The sequence below is a fragment of the Leopardus geoffroyi genome, chromosome A1 (genome assembly GCF_018350155.1).
Source record: "Leopardus geoffroyi isolate Oge1 chromosome A1, O.geoffroyi_Oge1_pat1.0, whole genome shotgun sequence".
NCBI lineage: Eukaryota > Metazoa > Chordata > Mammalia > Carnivora > Felidae > Leopardus > Leopardus geoffroyi.
In genome coordinates, this window is record NC_059326.1 from 14,637,362 (window position 1) to 14,653,230 (window position 15,869).

Consider the following 15,869-nt stretch of genomic DNA (forward strand, 5'->3'; position numbering starts at 1 on the left):
TTAATTTATATGTGCAATGTGTGTTGTACCAGTATGCACAACTGTAATTAGGCATATTTGATGCCTATTTTTAATTGTATGTCAACTTTACTCATATATATTTGGTTACTATGCCTGAGGTTAGGAGGCACACAATTAACAAAAAGGGCAGAGCATGGAGTGATTCCATTTATATAAAGTACAAAACCAGGCAAAGCTAATTAACGTGGATAGAGTCCAGGTCAGTGTTTACCCTTGGGGCTACGTGACCCTCCTGGAAGGGCCCTGAGGTAGAGGGGGGTAATCTCCAGAGGTGCTAGAAATGTTCTGTGCCGACCTGGGGGCCCTTACAGGGGCGTGTTCAGTTCGTGAGAATTCATGATATGTGCACCCTTCTGAATGCAGATTATCCTTCAGTGAAAAGTAAAAGACGGAGAGACCGTTTTCTACATTAAAAAGTCAAAAAGAAGAGTCTGCATAAAGGTAAATCCTGATTAATCCCCCCCCCAAAAGGTTAAAAATAAAACAGAGTTCTTTCTATACATATAAAGTTAATTTACTTAAGTAAATAAAAAGGTTGAGTGTAATTCCTGCACGCATATCAGTCTAGAAGACACAAATAGCCTTCGACGTAAAACTGATTTTAAAACATTCATTTAAGTTTAGGTGTTTTCCTGCTTTAAACAGACTTGGAAACTATCATGACTTTAGTATACTGGATAGTTTGTCAAAGTGTGCCCTTTACTGCTCTCTTAAGCCCTTTGTTTTGAGTGTAGAAGTAAAAATTAGGAATAATTAATTGGGAGTTAAAATTACATATTGTGTGTGTGTATATCTTATATCTATATCTATATCTATCTATCTATGTAGATAGATAGATATACACACACACATACACACATATATTTCTTGTTTTCTAAAATTTAGTAGTCTAATGCATGAAAAAAACATCAGGTAGCTACGTTTCTGCAGATAGACTCCATCACTTGATGGAAACAAATACCAAAACCCCTGGAATTTTTCCTAGCAAACACTAAGATGTGGAGCTTTACCTGGAGATCATTTCAGAAACATCGAGATGGAGGAGAAAAGTTCCCTGGGACTTCTCAGAGTAAATTTTCCAAATCATCAAAAACCATCCTGCCTGTGGATAACTTAAAGAGACACAAACAATGCCCCTTGAAGGAAATGCCAGGGCAGTTGACTAGAATAGAAAATGATTGGATAGAATTCTTAGCCCAGTTTAAAAAAAAAAAAAAATCGATACCTCCCATACACAGTCCCTTTGCTTCTGCAGATAAGCCGGCTAAGTAATCTGACAGTTACAAAATATTGAAAAATAAATTCATGCAATAGCTAGTACATAAAGGGATTTCCAGGGGGAGAGAGGTAACAATAAAACGAAAACAAAACAAAACAAAACAAAAAGGTGGAGAATTTGAAAACACAAGCTTACCAACACACACAATGCATTCTATAGCTCATTGTACTTGGAGAAGCTTCTACTACTAACGTGTAAATGCATTGTTTCATCCATCTAATAAGGTCAAGGTTGGGCTTGATGACTTTAAAATGACAGTATATACTTCTATAGAACGTACACTAAGGCACTATTGTTCTTCCATTTGTTAAGGGACAGAAGAGCACCGGTAATCATTGTTTTAATTAGCAACATCAGGAAAAGGCTTTGGCATTAACACTAAATATACTGTCCTTTTAACTGTAAGGAAAATTGATACTGAGCATGTGCAATGGAAAGAAAGCTGGCAAATGTCAGTGTGAATAATGGGTGAAAAAAAGGAATGAGGGGGTGTGGCATCTCAATCAAGATTAAAATGAAACTGATAAAGCAGCATATGGACTGGATAACAAATCAAAAGCATGTTTATCCACTGAAGGAACTGGTTAATGGAGACTGCCAGCACGTTGCCATGGAAACACTGACTGTTGAGCTGCACCATCTCATACCTTATCCAATACATTCCTGGTTGCTGGTAGTAGTCCAAAGACCCTGATCTCTTGATGGTAAACCCGTGGTCCAGCTGAGCAGAGAGAAATGGGGGCAACTCAGTGGATCGACATTGTGCTAAAGAATTAACGACTCCAGACCAAGCTCTTCTTCATTGACTATATATTCATATATAGTTACGATGCCTCTTCTGCAGGGTAACTAGCTAATACCCTAAATCTGCACCTTGAAAATAAAAAGGCAAGAAAAAACACTAATCCCTCATGAATATCTCGGAGGCCAATTTGTTAGAATAGATCTAATTTGTCAGACAAGGTTTTGAATGCACATTTAATAATGTCCTCTCAATTTCAAAAGATATAAACACCTCTTCATATGCCATAGAATGGAAAATGCTTCACAATTAAATGAAGTACTGAAATCAGTTTTAGCCACCTAGGAGAAAGCAGATCGGACCCCCTCCTCCCCATCTTACCCCATCAGGCTTAAATTTGAGGGCTTCGTAAATATGAAATAAAAGATGACAGGAACCCTCACAAATCACAGCGATTTGGAATTCTTTCTTGAAGAGTTAATCTTCGAAAGCAGAACTACTCTTAAAGGTGAATCTTAATTACATTTCTGAACTAAAAAGATATAATATAAAACAGTAAGTTTTCTCTATGAAAATACAAAAAATAAAATGAAATGAAAAATAGTTTTCAGTGTATATTAAAAATGCATATGTACAGTCAAGAGCTTAAGATTAACCAAAGGTACAATAAATAGAAGACAGGATAAGGTCTCAAAGTTGTTCATCCTGGAATAAGATGTTAGGCTTTGGCTACCTAGGAATAAAAGGTTCAATCCCCAAACTTGAAAACAATACCCATGCGGTACACCCACTCGCCCATTCTGCCCACGAGAGGAGGCAACACGCACACCTTTCCTTAGAGAGACGCCCGAGAGTGCTGTGCTGACAGTTTCTACTTCTGAATTCACAAAGGCATGGCAAAAACAGGCTGGGACACCAGACGTTTAAACTAAAAACTGCTTGGAGGACTGGGGGTTCAGATTATAAACTAGGCTATCTGGGTGTTCGTGGAACAACGATGTGAGATTTTAATCTTTAAAAAAGGTGCGTTTCGTTTCATTTAAGAAAAAAAAAAAAGAATCCAAGTACCCTTGCCTCAGGGAGTCATATGAAGTCCTGCACTTCTGTTTTAGTCCACGGAGTTGGCTACTCGGTAACTAGTCCTCTGTTGCCATCTACAGGCCAAGTGTCCCATAACAGGACACACATCGGAAGGCGTTAGTGCCACGGGCTCTCACTGTACGACTCGACTCGGCTTCCCAGAATCACAATTATTTGCACACTGATTAGTATGGATTTGTTCAATTAGACTGAAATGCTCTATTTGCATGAGCAAAATGCAAAGGAAGAACTTTAAAGCATTAGGAAAATTATCGGTTAAAATAATAAACAGAATTAAATGAGGAAAAATAAATTGGAACTGACATCTTAGTCATCGGTTCTTCATCAAGCTGAGCAAATCTAATAATGCCTCCCTCCCTCCCTCAGCTCCCAAGAAGTCCACCGTTAAAATGTCATCTCTAATTCCATTTTATGTCTATAAATTGCATTTTAATAACCTTTTGTTTCCCTTTCTCTGTTCTGTTGTGTGTGTGTGTGTGTGCGCGCGTTTTAATCCCCCAACTACTGAGAAAGGTAGTAAAGGGACAATGGAGTCTTTCTGAGAAGGCAGAGTGCTGCATTTACAAGGGTAGCAATGGGTTTCCACCTAATCACGTCACCTGACCTCAATGTCAGAACACCCTTCCTCCTTTTAGAAGGGCCGGGTGATCGCCATGGGCCTCCAGCTGGTAATTACTCTCCTGGCCAACTTGAGGACCTCTTGCAACCTTAATATAAAGTTATCATTTGCCCTTTCTTTGGTCTTAATAATGCAGGGGGTGGGAAGCAGAGAAGAAAAAAAAATGACAACAGGAACAAAAAACACTGAGGTTCAGAACCACGAGTGCATGTTAAACTACGCTCGTGTCATAAATTACATCTGAGACTAGATCCTGTTTGTTATGACAGGATGCTCTTTTTCCTTTGTCACTTTGGGAAAGAAAAAGTGTCATGAATTCCTTTATAAGCATTGCTGATCTCCAGTGGGGAGTTAGATTTCTAACTAAGGAAAGAGGAGTGCCAGTTAAAGATTAATGTTTTAATTGTTGATTTCCTGAAAATATAAGCTGACTGATACTACATTCTAAATACCTTTTGTTTTTCATTTTAAAGGGTGTGTGTAATTTCCAAACAATCGGTCCCATAGAGGCAGTTTAAAATTAAAATACATTATTTTATAGCCTCTGGGGAGAGCACACGTGCCCATGGGAAAAAATTCTGTCTGAACGAAATGTATGCTGCAATCAGTTTTTCTTATCTATCAATAGGAGCCATTTACAACATTATATTAATTATAGGAATTTTTCATGTAGGTGAATTAATAATCATATTGCGTTATTAAATTGTTGAGTGGTGTTTATAGGATGCACCATTTATGAAGGATATTCCTCCTACCTCCCACTTATAGTCTGCGTCAGAGCAGAATATCATTCTTTGGCAGTTATGCCATAGTTTGAATTGGAATACAGTTGACTCTTGAACAATGAGGGTAGGGATGCTGACCCCCAGCACAGTCAAAAATCCATGTATAACTTTTGAGTCCCCCAAATTTAACTACTAAAAGACTACTGTAGACTGGAAGCCTTACTGATAACAGGAAATTAACACATATTTTGTATATATACTACACACTGTGTAAATAAAGTAAGCTGGAGGGAAGAAAATGTCATTAAGAAAATCGTAAGAGAAAATACACTTACAGTCCTGTATATATTTATTTAAAAACACTCACATCTAAGCGGACCCATACAGCTCAAACCCGTGTTGTTCAAGGGTCAACAGTATTATTTAATGTCAGGGCTCCTTTTTCTTGTGCTAGTCCCCTGAGACTTAGTCTTTGCCCTGTGAGAACGGGAAAACTGCTGTGGAGTATAAATGACTTATCCAATGTTATTCTGAAAGTTAATCACAAAGGCAGCCAAACTGGCCAATTTCTAATCCCTAGCCCCGCCCTGCCACCGGCGACCTCCCCCAGGTTTTAATGGAGGGTGTGGACATTTTTGAGAGAAAAGCACTCTGTGGGGGGGCACAGAAATGTATACATCGGGGCAGGCCAGCTACTCCTCAAACAACACCTGAAATTTACAGTTGTGCTCTCTCTCTCTCATGCTTGAAATATTAACAATGCTGATTAACATGTGAATTGGGCCTTAGAGTGGACAAGGCACTTTCCCAGATATTTCTCCAAACAGCTCATTGTTTTGAGTCTGAGTTAAGTTGATGCTTTTTTTAGATTTGTAGTGAATAAAGAAGATTCAATAAGCACACAACTAATGTGTACACGCAGCCATACACAGTCCATTTTACAATTTATAAGTATATTACTAGTTTGTATAGTTTCCATGGAAATGTTAGTGATGAACTATGAAACTGATATGGAATTGTATTCAAAATGGTCCAATCATGATATTTAGGGGGAAAAATTCCATAGGCCTTGATCTTCAAATACTAAGTTAGAGTTTTTTGAGATCTACTTAGATAAAGTTTTAATAAACTCTGATGGATTAGGTTTCAGAATTTATCCCAATTTGATTAAAGTAGGATTTCTCCTCAAATCTGTGTTGTCTATCCACTGGAAAATTGCCCTGAAGTTCCTGCCCTTAGTCATTGTCAGACTCCCAGAATACCGTGAACAAACCATTATTGAGCAACCAAGGCAAACTTAACCAAAGACTAATCAAAATAAAAGACCAAGAAAAACGAAAACAAAAAACAAAGTGACGAAGGTGGAAAGGCACCCTTTCTAGCAGCCATAAGCCCTCAGTGGGAGCAGAAAACCAGTCCTTTTCATGGACAAGCGTGCTGGCAGTCCATTCCAAAAGCAAGTTGTGGAGTCAAACATTTTGGAATAGACTTCTATCTGGAATGAATGATGAAAACAGAGTATAGAAGGTCTGGTTTAGTGGAGAATCGCCATGAGATTGTTACTTCCAAAAATTACTGACCGAATATTAGCTGACAACAAAGAACACCCACATCTATAGAGACACGAAGGACAGTGCACTTGTACGTTGCATTTCCTTAGAACGAACTCGAGAGAGAGGGCAAGGAGAATAACTTGGAATTTTAAACTCTCGGCAGCACTGGGAAGCATCTGCAAGAGTCTGCCTTCTATTTAGCACCGTGAGTGGGCTCGTGAGCCAGTTACTCACATGTGGCTCACTGTGGAAAGGGTTCAACCAAAAAACACGAAATGCAAACGGTACGAGAATGTGTATGCATACATTTGTGCCATCTGCAAATTCTGGAAGCTCATATCGAATATTTAGTAACCCGGATCTGGGACTGATTGTACTGAGTGTGTCACTTATCCATCTTTAGTTTATCTGGGGCTCTAGTGGAGCCAAAAAAGAAACAAAGAAAGGAAATAAAGACACCCGAAGAAGTGGTAAAACAGTACCGTTCATGAGCAATAAAGTACTGTTCAATAGCATATATGCTTTTTAAAATTCGACATTGTAGTGTGTAAGTTCTTTGTTTAGAAAAGAAAAACCAGCTCAAGCGATTTCACATTGAGTATGCTGTTAAAATTTACATACTCTGAAAAAAGAGGAAATTATTAAAAACTCAAGTAATCTGGGACCTGAATATATTTACTCTAGAATATGACACCAGGAAGTATGAGGTTTCATTATTTCTCTGCCCAATTTAATCTTTGCCTAGAGCTGCTATCAAATTGCATAAAGTGTATGTCTGCATGTATAGAACAGAAAAAAAAAAAATCCTTGTGCAGCCACATCAATAAAATGGTAAATGGTAAAAGACTTTCAACTTTAAAAACAGAAATTTCTAAGAAGCAAGACTCCGTTATTTCTTTGGGTGTTCACAGCAGTTCAGTTTCACTGAAAATCGTGCTGCGCAAGCCTTCTGCTATGTTTTGGCTTTCATTTGGGTCTCGTACAAAGATCTATAGTGTTCCGATCTCTCTCTGCAGTGTTGTCTCTCCCGGCTTCCCTCTCCCTCCAGGTCCTGGCAAAAGGACACTGTGAACTCTTTTTCTCAGAGTCCCAAAGTTTGCATTGGCACAGAGTCCACGGTGGGGGAGGTTTTCTCCTTTAAAAAATAAATCATGAAATTAATATGTACCGCGAGACACCCTGGAGGTGTTGGATAATGATGTGACTCCTAGGGAAACGTTCGGCAAGAACACATAATGTATATAAGCCCCGAGCCTCCCCCAGTGCATTCAATGGTCGAGCTGTCTACAGAAATGACCCACTCTGCTGTCTCTGGGTGGACCCTCCTGAGTAATGCCTGTCTCTTAGGTGGATTGCTTTTAAAAAGTTATAGGTGGATATTTCAGATGCTTACTGCTATGACAGAAACTCCAGCTGCGGTGCTATTCGGCTTGGGGCCTGTGTTGAAATGCTTCTTTATCTTTCCAGCTACTGACAGCTGATGTTCATTTTCTGGGAGGCCGTCATCCTGGGGAAAAAAAAAAAAAAAAAAAAGAAATGAAGAAAAGAAGAAAAAGAAAAAAAATGAGATAGATGGAAAATGAGGCCAAGATCTTCCAGTAGCAGGCGGTGATCTTAGAATTTGTAAGATTTCAGAAATAAACTAACCAATGTCTTCTCATTAAACACGGTTGTTGCAAGTACTGCTCTGAGGTCTCACTCATTTCCACATCTGCCCGAAAATCAATTCGCCGTGTCATTCTGTCCCTAAATAAAAAGTTTTTATTTCTGTGTTTGGTTTCTAATAAAATTGATTTCAGCCATGACCCTAGGGACATATGTCAAAAAGCAAGTTAAATCTGAACCCCCCCCCATCCCAAATCGATGTAAACATCTTTTTTTTTTTTTTCTGAACCAAGAGTTTTATCCTTTTAGCCCATCATTCAGGCCCCAAAATGAAAAAACTGACAGTCTTGGGCTCATGCAAGGGCCCGTAAATAAACTCAGCCTGGTTCCACAGCTACTCAATCGACCATTCTATAATCCCAGACAATCTTCCAGGCAAAAAGTTCTTCCTTGAGTTTTAAATCCTCCTTACTGCCTTCAAATCATCTGTTATTTTGACATACTTCACATTGGAGCTCATTTTAACGAAGGCTTCTGCTCTCTGCCGGAGCTGTCTATGATGGAGGCTAGACAGATTGCTCCCTTTTGCTAAATACTGTTAGGATAACAATAACCAGAGCCATAAGTATGTGCCACCACTTACTAGCTCATGTTGAAAAGGCTGCCCAATCCTCGAAGACAGAGACTGTGTTTTGTTCACTACAGAACCCTCGGGTCTCAGCAAAGTGCTTTGGCACATGGCAGATGCTTACTACATATTTGTGGAATAAATGAATGAATGGATAATAAAGTGTTTGTTACTATCTGTTAAAACCAAATTCCTGGCAAGACTTCAAGGCCATTCATCATTTCCTTCTCTCTTTCCTTTCCATCATTTTGCATGTTATTTCTTGGCTCCACCCAGGAAAATGAATTGCTGCTTCCCTGGCATAACATGCTTGCCCTTTTACATAACCTAGTCTCTCCTGCTTTCAGTACTTGACTATTTATTTATTTAGTAGCAGCTGCACGTCTACAGTGGACCAGGTACTACGGTGGCAAGAGGTGGGGGAAGATGGGGAGCAAACATAGGCATGGGTTTTGTTCTTATGGGCCTGATGGCCTCTCTGTTTCTTCAAAACATGGGTCCACATCACCTGTTCCAAAACATTTTTCCCCTACTAAGCAAAATTCATTACATTGGTTCTTCTGTAAACTCCTAATGCTTTTTCATTATATATATATTTGCACTATTTACATTCTTCTGATGTTAGGTGATTTTGTATGTACATATGTAATTAACATATATAGTTTATATATATATGATATATAATCAACTCTGAACTCCTGTCCCTTTTGTACCACATCGTCCATATCTTCTATAATCTTTTATATTAGCACTGGTTCAGTTCCCTGCTCACAGTGGATAGCCAATTTATGATATTCTTGGACAGATTTATTAATGGCTAGAAGAAAGAACCATTATTATGCTTATTAAGTCACATCAGAAACCAAACCTTAAGGAAGGATGCTTTGCAGTGATTGCAGAGTAAATTCAAAAAGTTTTTTAAAAAATCGACACTCTGAAAAGAGTCAGAAATAAAGTGAAGGTCAATTAGGGTAACAGTGGGATAATATTTGGGAAGGGAAGAGAAACAGGGACATATGAAGTACTTCCTCTGTCCAGGGCTATGCCAGGGATGGCAGGGGGTGGGAGAAAAATGATCTGTGCCCACCAGAACCTTGAGGGCTGAGAGACAAAGTAGGCACACACAATGTCAAATAATAAAGCAGAGTAAGAAGATAAGAAAGAGCTGTCAGGAGGCATGTAGCCTCATGGCTCAGCTAGAAACACGGAAGGAGTTCAGAGGAGAGAGGACATATTTTCAGTTGTGAACAGAGAAGACTTCGAGAGGAATATGGGCTCCAGCCTGGTCCTTAACGAGGGGGAGCAATTTATGGGTAGAGAGGAGGAAATCAATGTTTTGGTGTACAGATGTGAGTGAGTGGGACTCACTCAGTGTGAGTCTCATTGCCAAACAATGAGTTAAGCAGTTTATCTCTAGTTAAGAGTATGTAGGAGAATAATGATGGAGAAAGCTGAAAAAAAAAATCAAAACAAAACAAAACCAAAAACAGACTGGCCACAAATGACTATGAGAAATACCTGGAAATGGAAGATTTAATCTCTTTCAGGAATAAAAGCAATGCTTTTTAATAAGAGGGGTGTAAGGGTAGGAGGTAGAGAGGACTAACGGCCCTTCACTCACATAGATTTAGAATTATGCAACCCAGAGGTTTAAACACAAGGGTGAATTCAATGGTGTATGTGAAACACTTTTTTAATGGTGGAGGAAACAAGAGGCCTCTGAATCTAAGTTAGAATTCTGGGAGCATTTAAACATTTGATGAGGGATGAAATGATTAGTGTCATGTATTAGTGTCATGTATTTGGCATAGGTTGGGGCTCTGCCTGAGTGAAAGGGAGCAGCCTGACAGAAGGGTTCCCCCCCAAGATTATACATGTACGCGTAATCATCTCTTAATAGATTTCCAGGCTAGCTGAGTCAAAGTGATTTGTATGCATTTTAGATTATAAGCGAATTTGAAAAACTTAATCGGGAAGTAGGCTGAAGGAAGGTTTTTGTCTTTAGGACCCCCCCCCCCAAAAAGAGACACCTTGAGCATATCTGGAGTCTCAGGATCAGAAGCTGCTGGAAAGGAAGAGCGGGAAGACAGGAGAAAGGGGCTAATCAGGGTGAGGGGAAGGGATGGAAGGGAAATGAAGCAATCTGCCCTGGGGAAATGCAAGTTTACCTCTTTCTCTGAGGTAAGGTGAAGGAAGGAGAGAGTGTGGCCCATTTGGAGGTGGAAGGGAGCGAAGATAAAAGAGAAAGCCAGGAAGAAGAAGGTGACACAAGTGTTAACTGCTATGTGGCCCTGGGTGAGGGGTTTACATATACTGTCCCCTTAATCCTCAGATTATCCTCTATGACAGGCATTATCAGTCCCATTTTGAAGATGAGCAAACTGAGGCTCAGCAAAGGTTAAGTAATTCGCTCAAGGTCACATAGCTGCAAAGTAGTTGAGTCAGGACTGAACCAAGTCTGAAAGTATTCTTTCCATGACACCACGTTGTATCCATCCAGGGCATTCGTTAGCACGGCATCAGTTACAAAAGGGCTCCCTCAGGGTTAAGTGGAAGGATTCCATCTTTTCCATGATGAAAATGGCGCAATGGCAAGGAGAAAGAAGGATTCAATTAGAGACTGAAAAAAAAAAAAAAAAAAACAGAGAATATCTGGACAGGCCTCAGTGGAACCGGGATGGCATCTGGATGAAGGTCAGTAAAAGGAATAGTGAGCACTTCAGGGAGCCCAGTGGAATGCAGTTGACTTTTATGTCAAGGAGAGACTAGATGTCTACTATCCAGAGCCGGGCTCTCCAATCCTATGTGAAGCAGGTGGCGCTCGAAGGCCTGGCTGACACCGGATGACACAAAGTTGCAGAGGGTCCCAGTGTGGTCCTGTGATCCACACAGGCTGTGGTTAACAGGCTGGGTGGGATTATAGAGACAACACACGGTAGGGATTCCACGGGAGTGGCCCCTTTCCGATTTCCTGAGGGAGAGGTATTCCTGCCATCTCCTCACTTCCTCACTGGGGCCATTGTAGCCTGAAATTTCCTTTACCTGGCTTTTTTCCCCCTGCCAGTTCCTGAGCTCAGAGTTTGCTTTCTCACCACCCTCAGCATGGACTTCGTTATCATTTCCCGGCTCTGTCCTGGTCCTAATCTCCTGTCAAGACTCCTAGCAACTCTTTTAGATGTTGGGTCCTGGGGGTTCAGGCCTCCAGCTTCAAATTCTCGTGAAGCTTTCAGCTTCCCTTGGGTTATTAGTGCACGCTGAAGCAATGAAAGTCCCGAAACAACCCTCACACGTTGTCAGAGATGCTTCTGACTTCATAAATCTTAAAACATTTCACGTTTTTTTCCCCAATGAAATAAAGAGTCTCAGCTAGAGAATGTGGGGAGGGAGCGTGCACACACACACACACACACACACACCTCACATCAACTGAAAGTCTGCAGAGTTTTATATCAATTTTGAAGGCTTTGAGCATAATTGGATTAAAAGACATAAACAACTGACTTTGCAGGCCCCTAATCTGTACCTGAGGCATACGGATTGATGATGGAGATTTAGTTAACTTACTGTCTTGCATCAATAAAATAAATAGGGCCATTAAAAACATACATTTTTATATATACATCTTTATCGCCATTATTCTGAATAGACTGTGTGCCAAAAATGTGCTATGAATTTTCGAAACGTGACAAACCTGGCAGTGTGTTACAAATAGTTATAGTATTATTACCATACGTTCTGGTATGTAGTTTCTGGGAGTAGTTTCTGAAGTTTGACACGGGCTGGTTGTGGTTTGAGGTTAGTGGTTTTTGATTTAGAAATTCCCATCCACCACGTGGCAGAGCATTGCAGCTGACAAGAACAAAATTAGTTTGCAAAATGGAAAATGAACTCTCACAGCTGTCTGTAGGAGACCTAGCCTCCTGGTCTCCATTTCTCCAGCGGATGTTGGGGAGCAGCTGCGAGGAGGGGTGTGGGGGCTTGGATGTGAAGTCACTCGGCAGAGTAAATTCCCCTCTTTCCTCAGGGAAACCATTCCAGGGGTCATGCTTTAGAAAACCCTCCTCCCCTCGTGGGTTTTTGCTTTTGACTCATGGATCTGGTTTTCAGTCAACTCATTACCAGGCTCTACTATTAATAATACCTGTGAATTTATGAGAAAGCATGGCATGAGACTTTCATGAGAAAGTCGTGAGCAGTTTACTACCAGAATATCCCTATTTAGTTTTAAGTCATCTCTCAAGTACATTAGAGCACTCTTCAATAGCAGCTTCATTTGGCATCCCAGGGTTTGGCCTCTTGATTCTTGTTAACCGTCTCCAGCTGTACGGCACCCAGGACCTTTGAGTCTCTCCAGCTTGGCCCTATACATCCCCTATGTCTACAATTCGCACTGCACTTGAGGAGAAAATGTGAAGTAAATTAAGATCTAGCTTGGAGAAAGGACAGGATAAGATGCCTAAATGGAAACTTGAATTCCAGGTCATCATTTGTAATTCATGAATACAAATAGGTGGTTTTATTTATTATTACAGTATCACTAGGGGTTCTCTTAATTTCTAACAAATTCTGCCAGCACAAGATGAATGCATGTAAATTTTTGTGTGGGGAGAGCTGCTTTTAATTAGCATGGAATATCGTGGTAGATTATCCAGGCTCTTGATTTTTCTTCTTCCTCTTTTTCTTCATTCTTTTTGGATAGCTTGGCTTAGTAGTATCTTTTCAAAAGAGGAGGTACGCAAGAAAAAGGAAGTTAAATAAAATTGAAAGGCCAGGAAGGTGACAGGAAGTCTTGAATTGGCTAAATAACTACACTTGACTCAATTAACCCAGTACTTTGCACCAGGACAGAGGTTCTGAATCTTGGGAACTCTTAAAATTCCTGATGCCTTCCCAGATGCCCATGTAGACCAATTCAGAATCCCCAAAGGCAAAATCCAGGCATCAGACCTTGTGCTAGAAACTCCAGCGAGCTTCATGCTAGAGATTTCTTTGAGGCTCAGTTTCCTCATCAATAAAACCAGGAAAATAACTGGTGGCAAAACACAGACTCATAACATTACAGCATTGAGTTGGACCTTCATCCTAGTATCAGGAGAATAACATCAGATAAAGCAGGTTGGCACTTTAAAGATAAAAATGCAATAACAGTAATATATTTGAGGGGTGCCTGAATGGCTCAGTCAGTTAAGCGTCTGACTTCAGCTCAGGTCATGATCTCACCATTCGTGGGTTTGAGCCCTGCATCAGGCTCTGTGCTGACAGCTCAGAGCCTGTAGTCTGCTTTGGATTCTGTGTCTCCCTCTCTCTGCCCCTCCCCTACTCATGCTCTGTCTCTCTCTGTCTCTCAAAAATAAATAAATGTTAAAAAATTAAATTATATATATAGTAATATATTTGGAATATTACAATGGTGATAATTTAATTCTATTTACAAATAAGAATTTTATTTCTGGAAGTGTCAATTAAGTTTATGAACTTATCACTAGCCTACATTTTCTATCAACGAAGTGTCGCTTGGGGGAAAGGGACTCAACCTTGTCCTCAGTCCCTGGAGTGATCAAGATGTCTATTGCCTATTTCAGTCTCTTATGTGCCTAAATCCTGTGGTTCTCCACTAGATGACTACTAAGATAAATAAACTTGGCCAGGATGAGGAATAGCTGTGATACTGGAGGACACAATAGAGCCAATAATGCACACACTATGTACGTAGTGCTTGGAGCACTAACAGAATTTTTTTTTTTTATTTTGGATGAGGGGGTTTTCCTTCTTAATCAAACTTCTCATACACCAGCAATTCGCATTTCATCAGCCCATAGCAACAGGTGAGGGTTACTGTCTCTCTTAGACCCAAATTCCCCAAATTTTTATCAAGTACGTACACAGTGCTAGTGCTTGCAGACTGAGTCTCAGACTCTTCAGATATCTAATCCCTTCTTCATCCTTGTAACAGCCCAAGAGGCTGATTCTATTATCTCCATTTCACTGTCACAAAAACAGGTCATTTCACTCCTTTGAACCTGTTTTTGTGACAGTGAAATGGAGATAATAGAATCAGCCTCTTGGGTTGATTCCAAGGTTACACAGGAGGGTAAGCTGATGTTCCTGGGAGTCCACATTCCTTTCCTAGACACCTGGCTGCACACTGATGCTGCCATTGCCCATCTGGTTTGCTAGAACAATCCACCAAGAGGACTCACTCATGACTCTTCCAGTAACAGAGCAGAGGCCCAGAACACCAAGGAACACGGTGGGATCCCCACCCGGAGCGAATGAAAAAGTGAGCCGAGAGGTAAGGTTATAAAACAAGTGACTTTCGCTGACTAGATTTTCCGATTCTGTTGCCCTACTCTCTATTTCATAAGAGACTGCCTTTTCAATTCCAAAGGCACCAAGTGAAAAGGTCACTGTATAAGCAACAGAGAAAATGAGGACAAATGAGGGAACAGGAAATGCTTTCTGATGACTTCCTCAGGGCTCATATAATTATTATTACCTTTTACCCCCTAAGGTAGAGTCCTCGGTGGTAATCAGATATAATTTGATCACCAAATGCAAAATGCCTTGTTAAATGGACTTCCTTTTAAATTCCTAACATATTTATTTTGATTGCTTGCTTCATTTTGTTGCCCTTGGAGACCTCCACGAATACTAAATGCTGGTTATGAGAGCTTATGTATGTTTTTTTCATTTATGTTTTTGAGACAATAGTCATTTTTCTGATTTAGTCACTACATAAATGTAATTTCAAAAGTTAAGCAGTCACTTCACACATTTTGGGGGTTTTTAAAAATACGTTTAAAGTTTTTGCTCACACCGATATTTTTTCCCCTTAGAATCTAAGGTCTATTAGAATTACATAACTTTTTTTTTTTTTTTTTAGTTTATAATCTCCTGGCGAATTCCTTAAATGTTATCCTTGCTTTTAGGAAATGTCTTTAGGGAATCTGAGAGGGAAAACTAAAATGAGAGCAGAAGTCCAAGTTTTAGAGGGAGTGGCTGAGCCTAATTATCAGCAAAGTGGGACCATGTGTAAAAAATGTGTACAAAGCAGGTTGCCAAGGCAGAAAGTTACTGCTGAGACATGTACATGCTGCCTTAGGAAAAGGAGGAACCTAGTTTTTCAAAGGCAACAGCCAAAAGTCTTCTTAATTTTGTTTCTTGAACCCCCTGAGTTGGGATACATAAGGAGATAGGGTCATTTGGTTTGTAATCAGGCTAAGGCTGTTTCCAACTGCATTCCAGCCCCCTCACACATACAGATGAATTTGCTCACCTTCACAAAGTTATCTTAACACAAATATGAAGATCCCACTGGAGCTTGCTCTGTCAGACAGCCTCCCCCACGTAATCCTTTGTAGCACCCCTCTCCCCACACCAACAATGGCTGGAGGAGCCCTTCTGTTCTCATTCTATCACAGCTTCCAAGGACAGGCTTGGCAAGCAGTGGTCCTCTGATGAAAACGTATTTAAAAATGGCTATGTACACTCTACGAATCTCTTTCCTCTATGGCTCGTTGATAGCCTTCCAAGGCCATGTTTCAAATTCAGATTTTCTGGTTTATTCTGTGTGGTCATAGTCCCACCGTTTCTAGT

The 15,869-nt window shown here is 40.2% G+C and overlaps 1 protein-coding gene across 4 annotated transcripts in view; it reads right to left on the minus strand.

The window, feature by feature from the left end:
- DCLK1 (doublecortin like kinase 1) overlaps positions 1-15,869 on the minus strand; it is a 349,882-nt gene that overhangs the window by 16,707 nt on the left and 317,306 nt on the right. For 2 of the 4 annotated variants that reach the window (XM_045473962.1, XM_045473951.1), the window contains exons 16-17: positions 7,434-7,547; positions 1,948-2,021 (exon numbers count right to left, since the gene is read on the minus strand). In XM_045473962.1, coding sequence (XP_045329918.1) covers positions 1,948-2,021; positions 7,434-7,547 — 188 coding nt within the window. The remainder of the gene's footprint in view (positions 1-1,947; positions 2,022-7,433; positions 7,548-15,869) is intronic. The other 2 variants (XM_045473943.1, XM_045473936.1) reach the window with 1 other exon arrangement.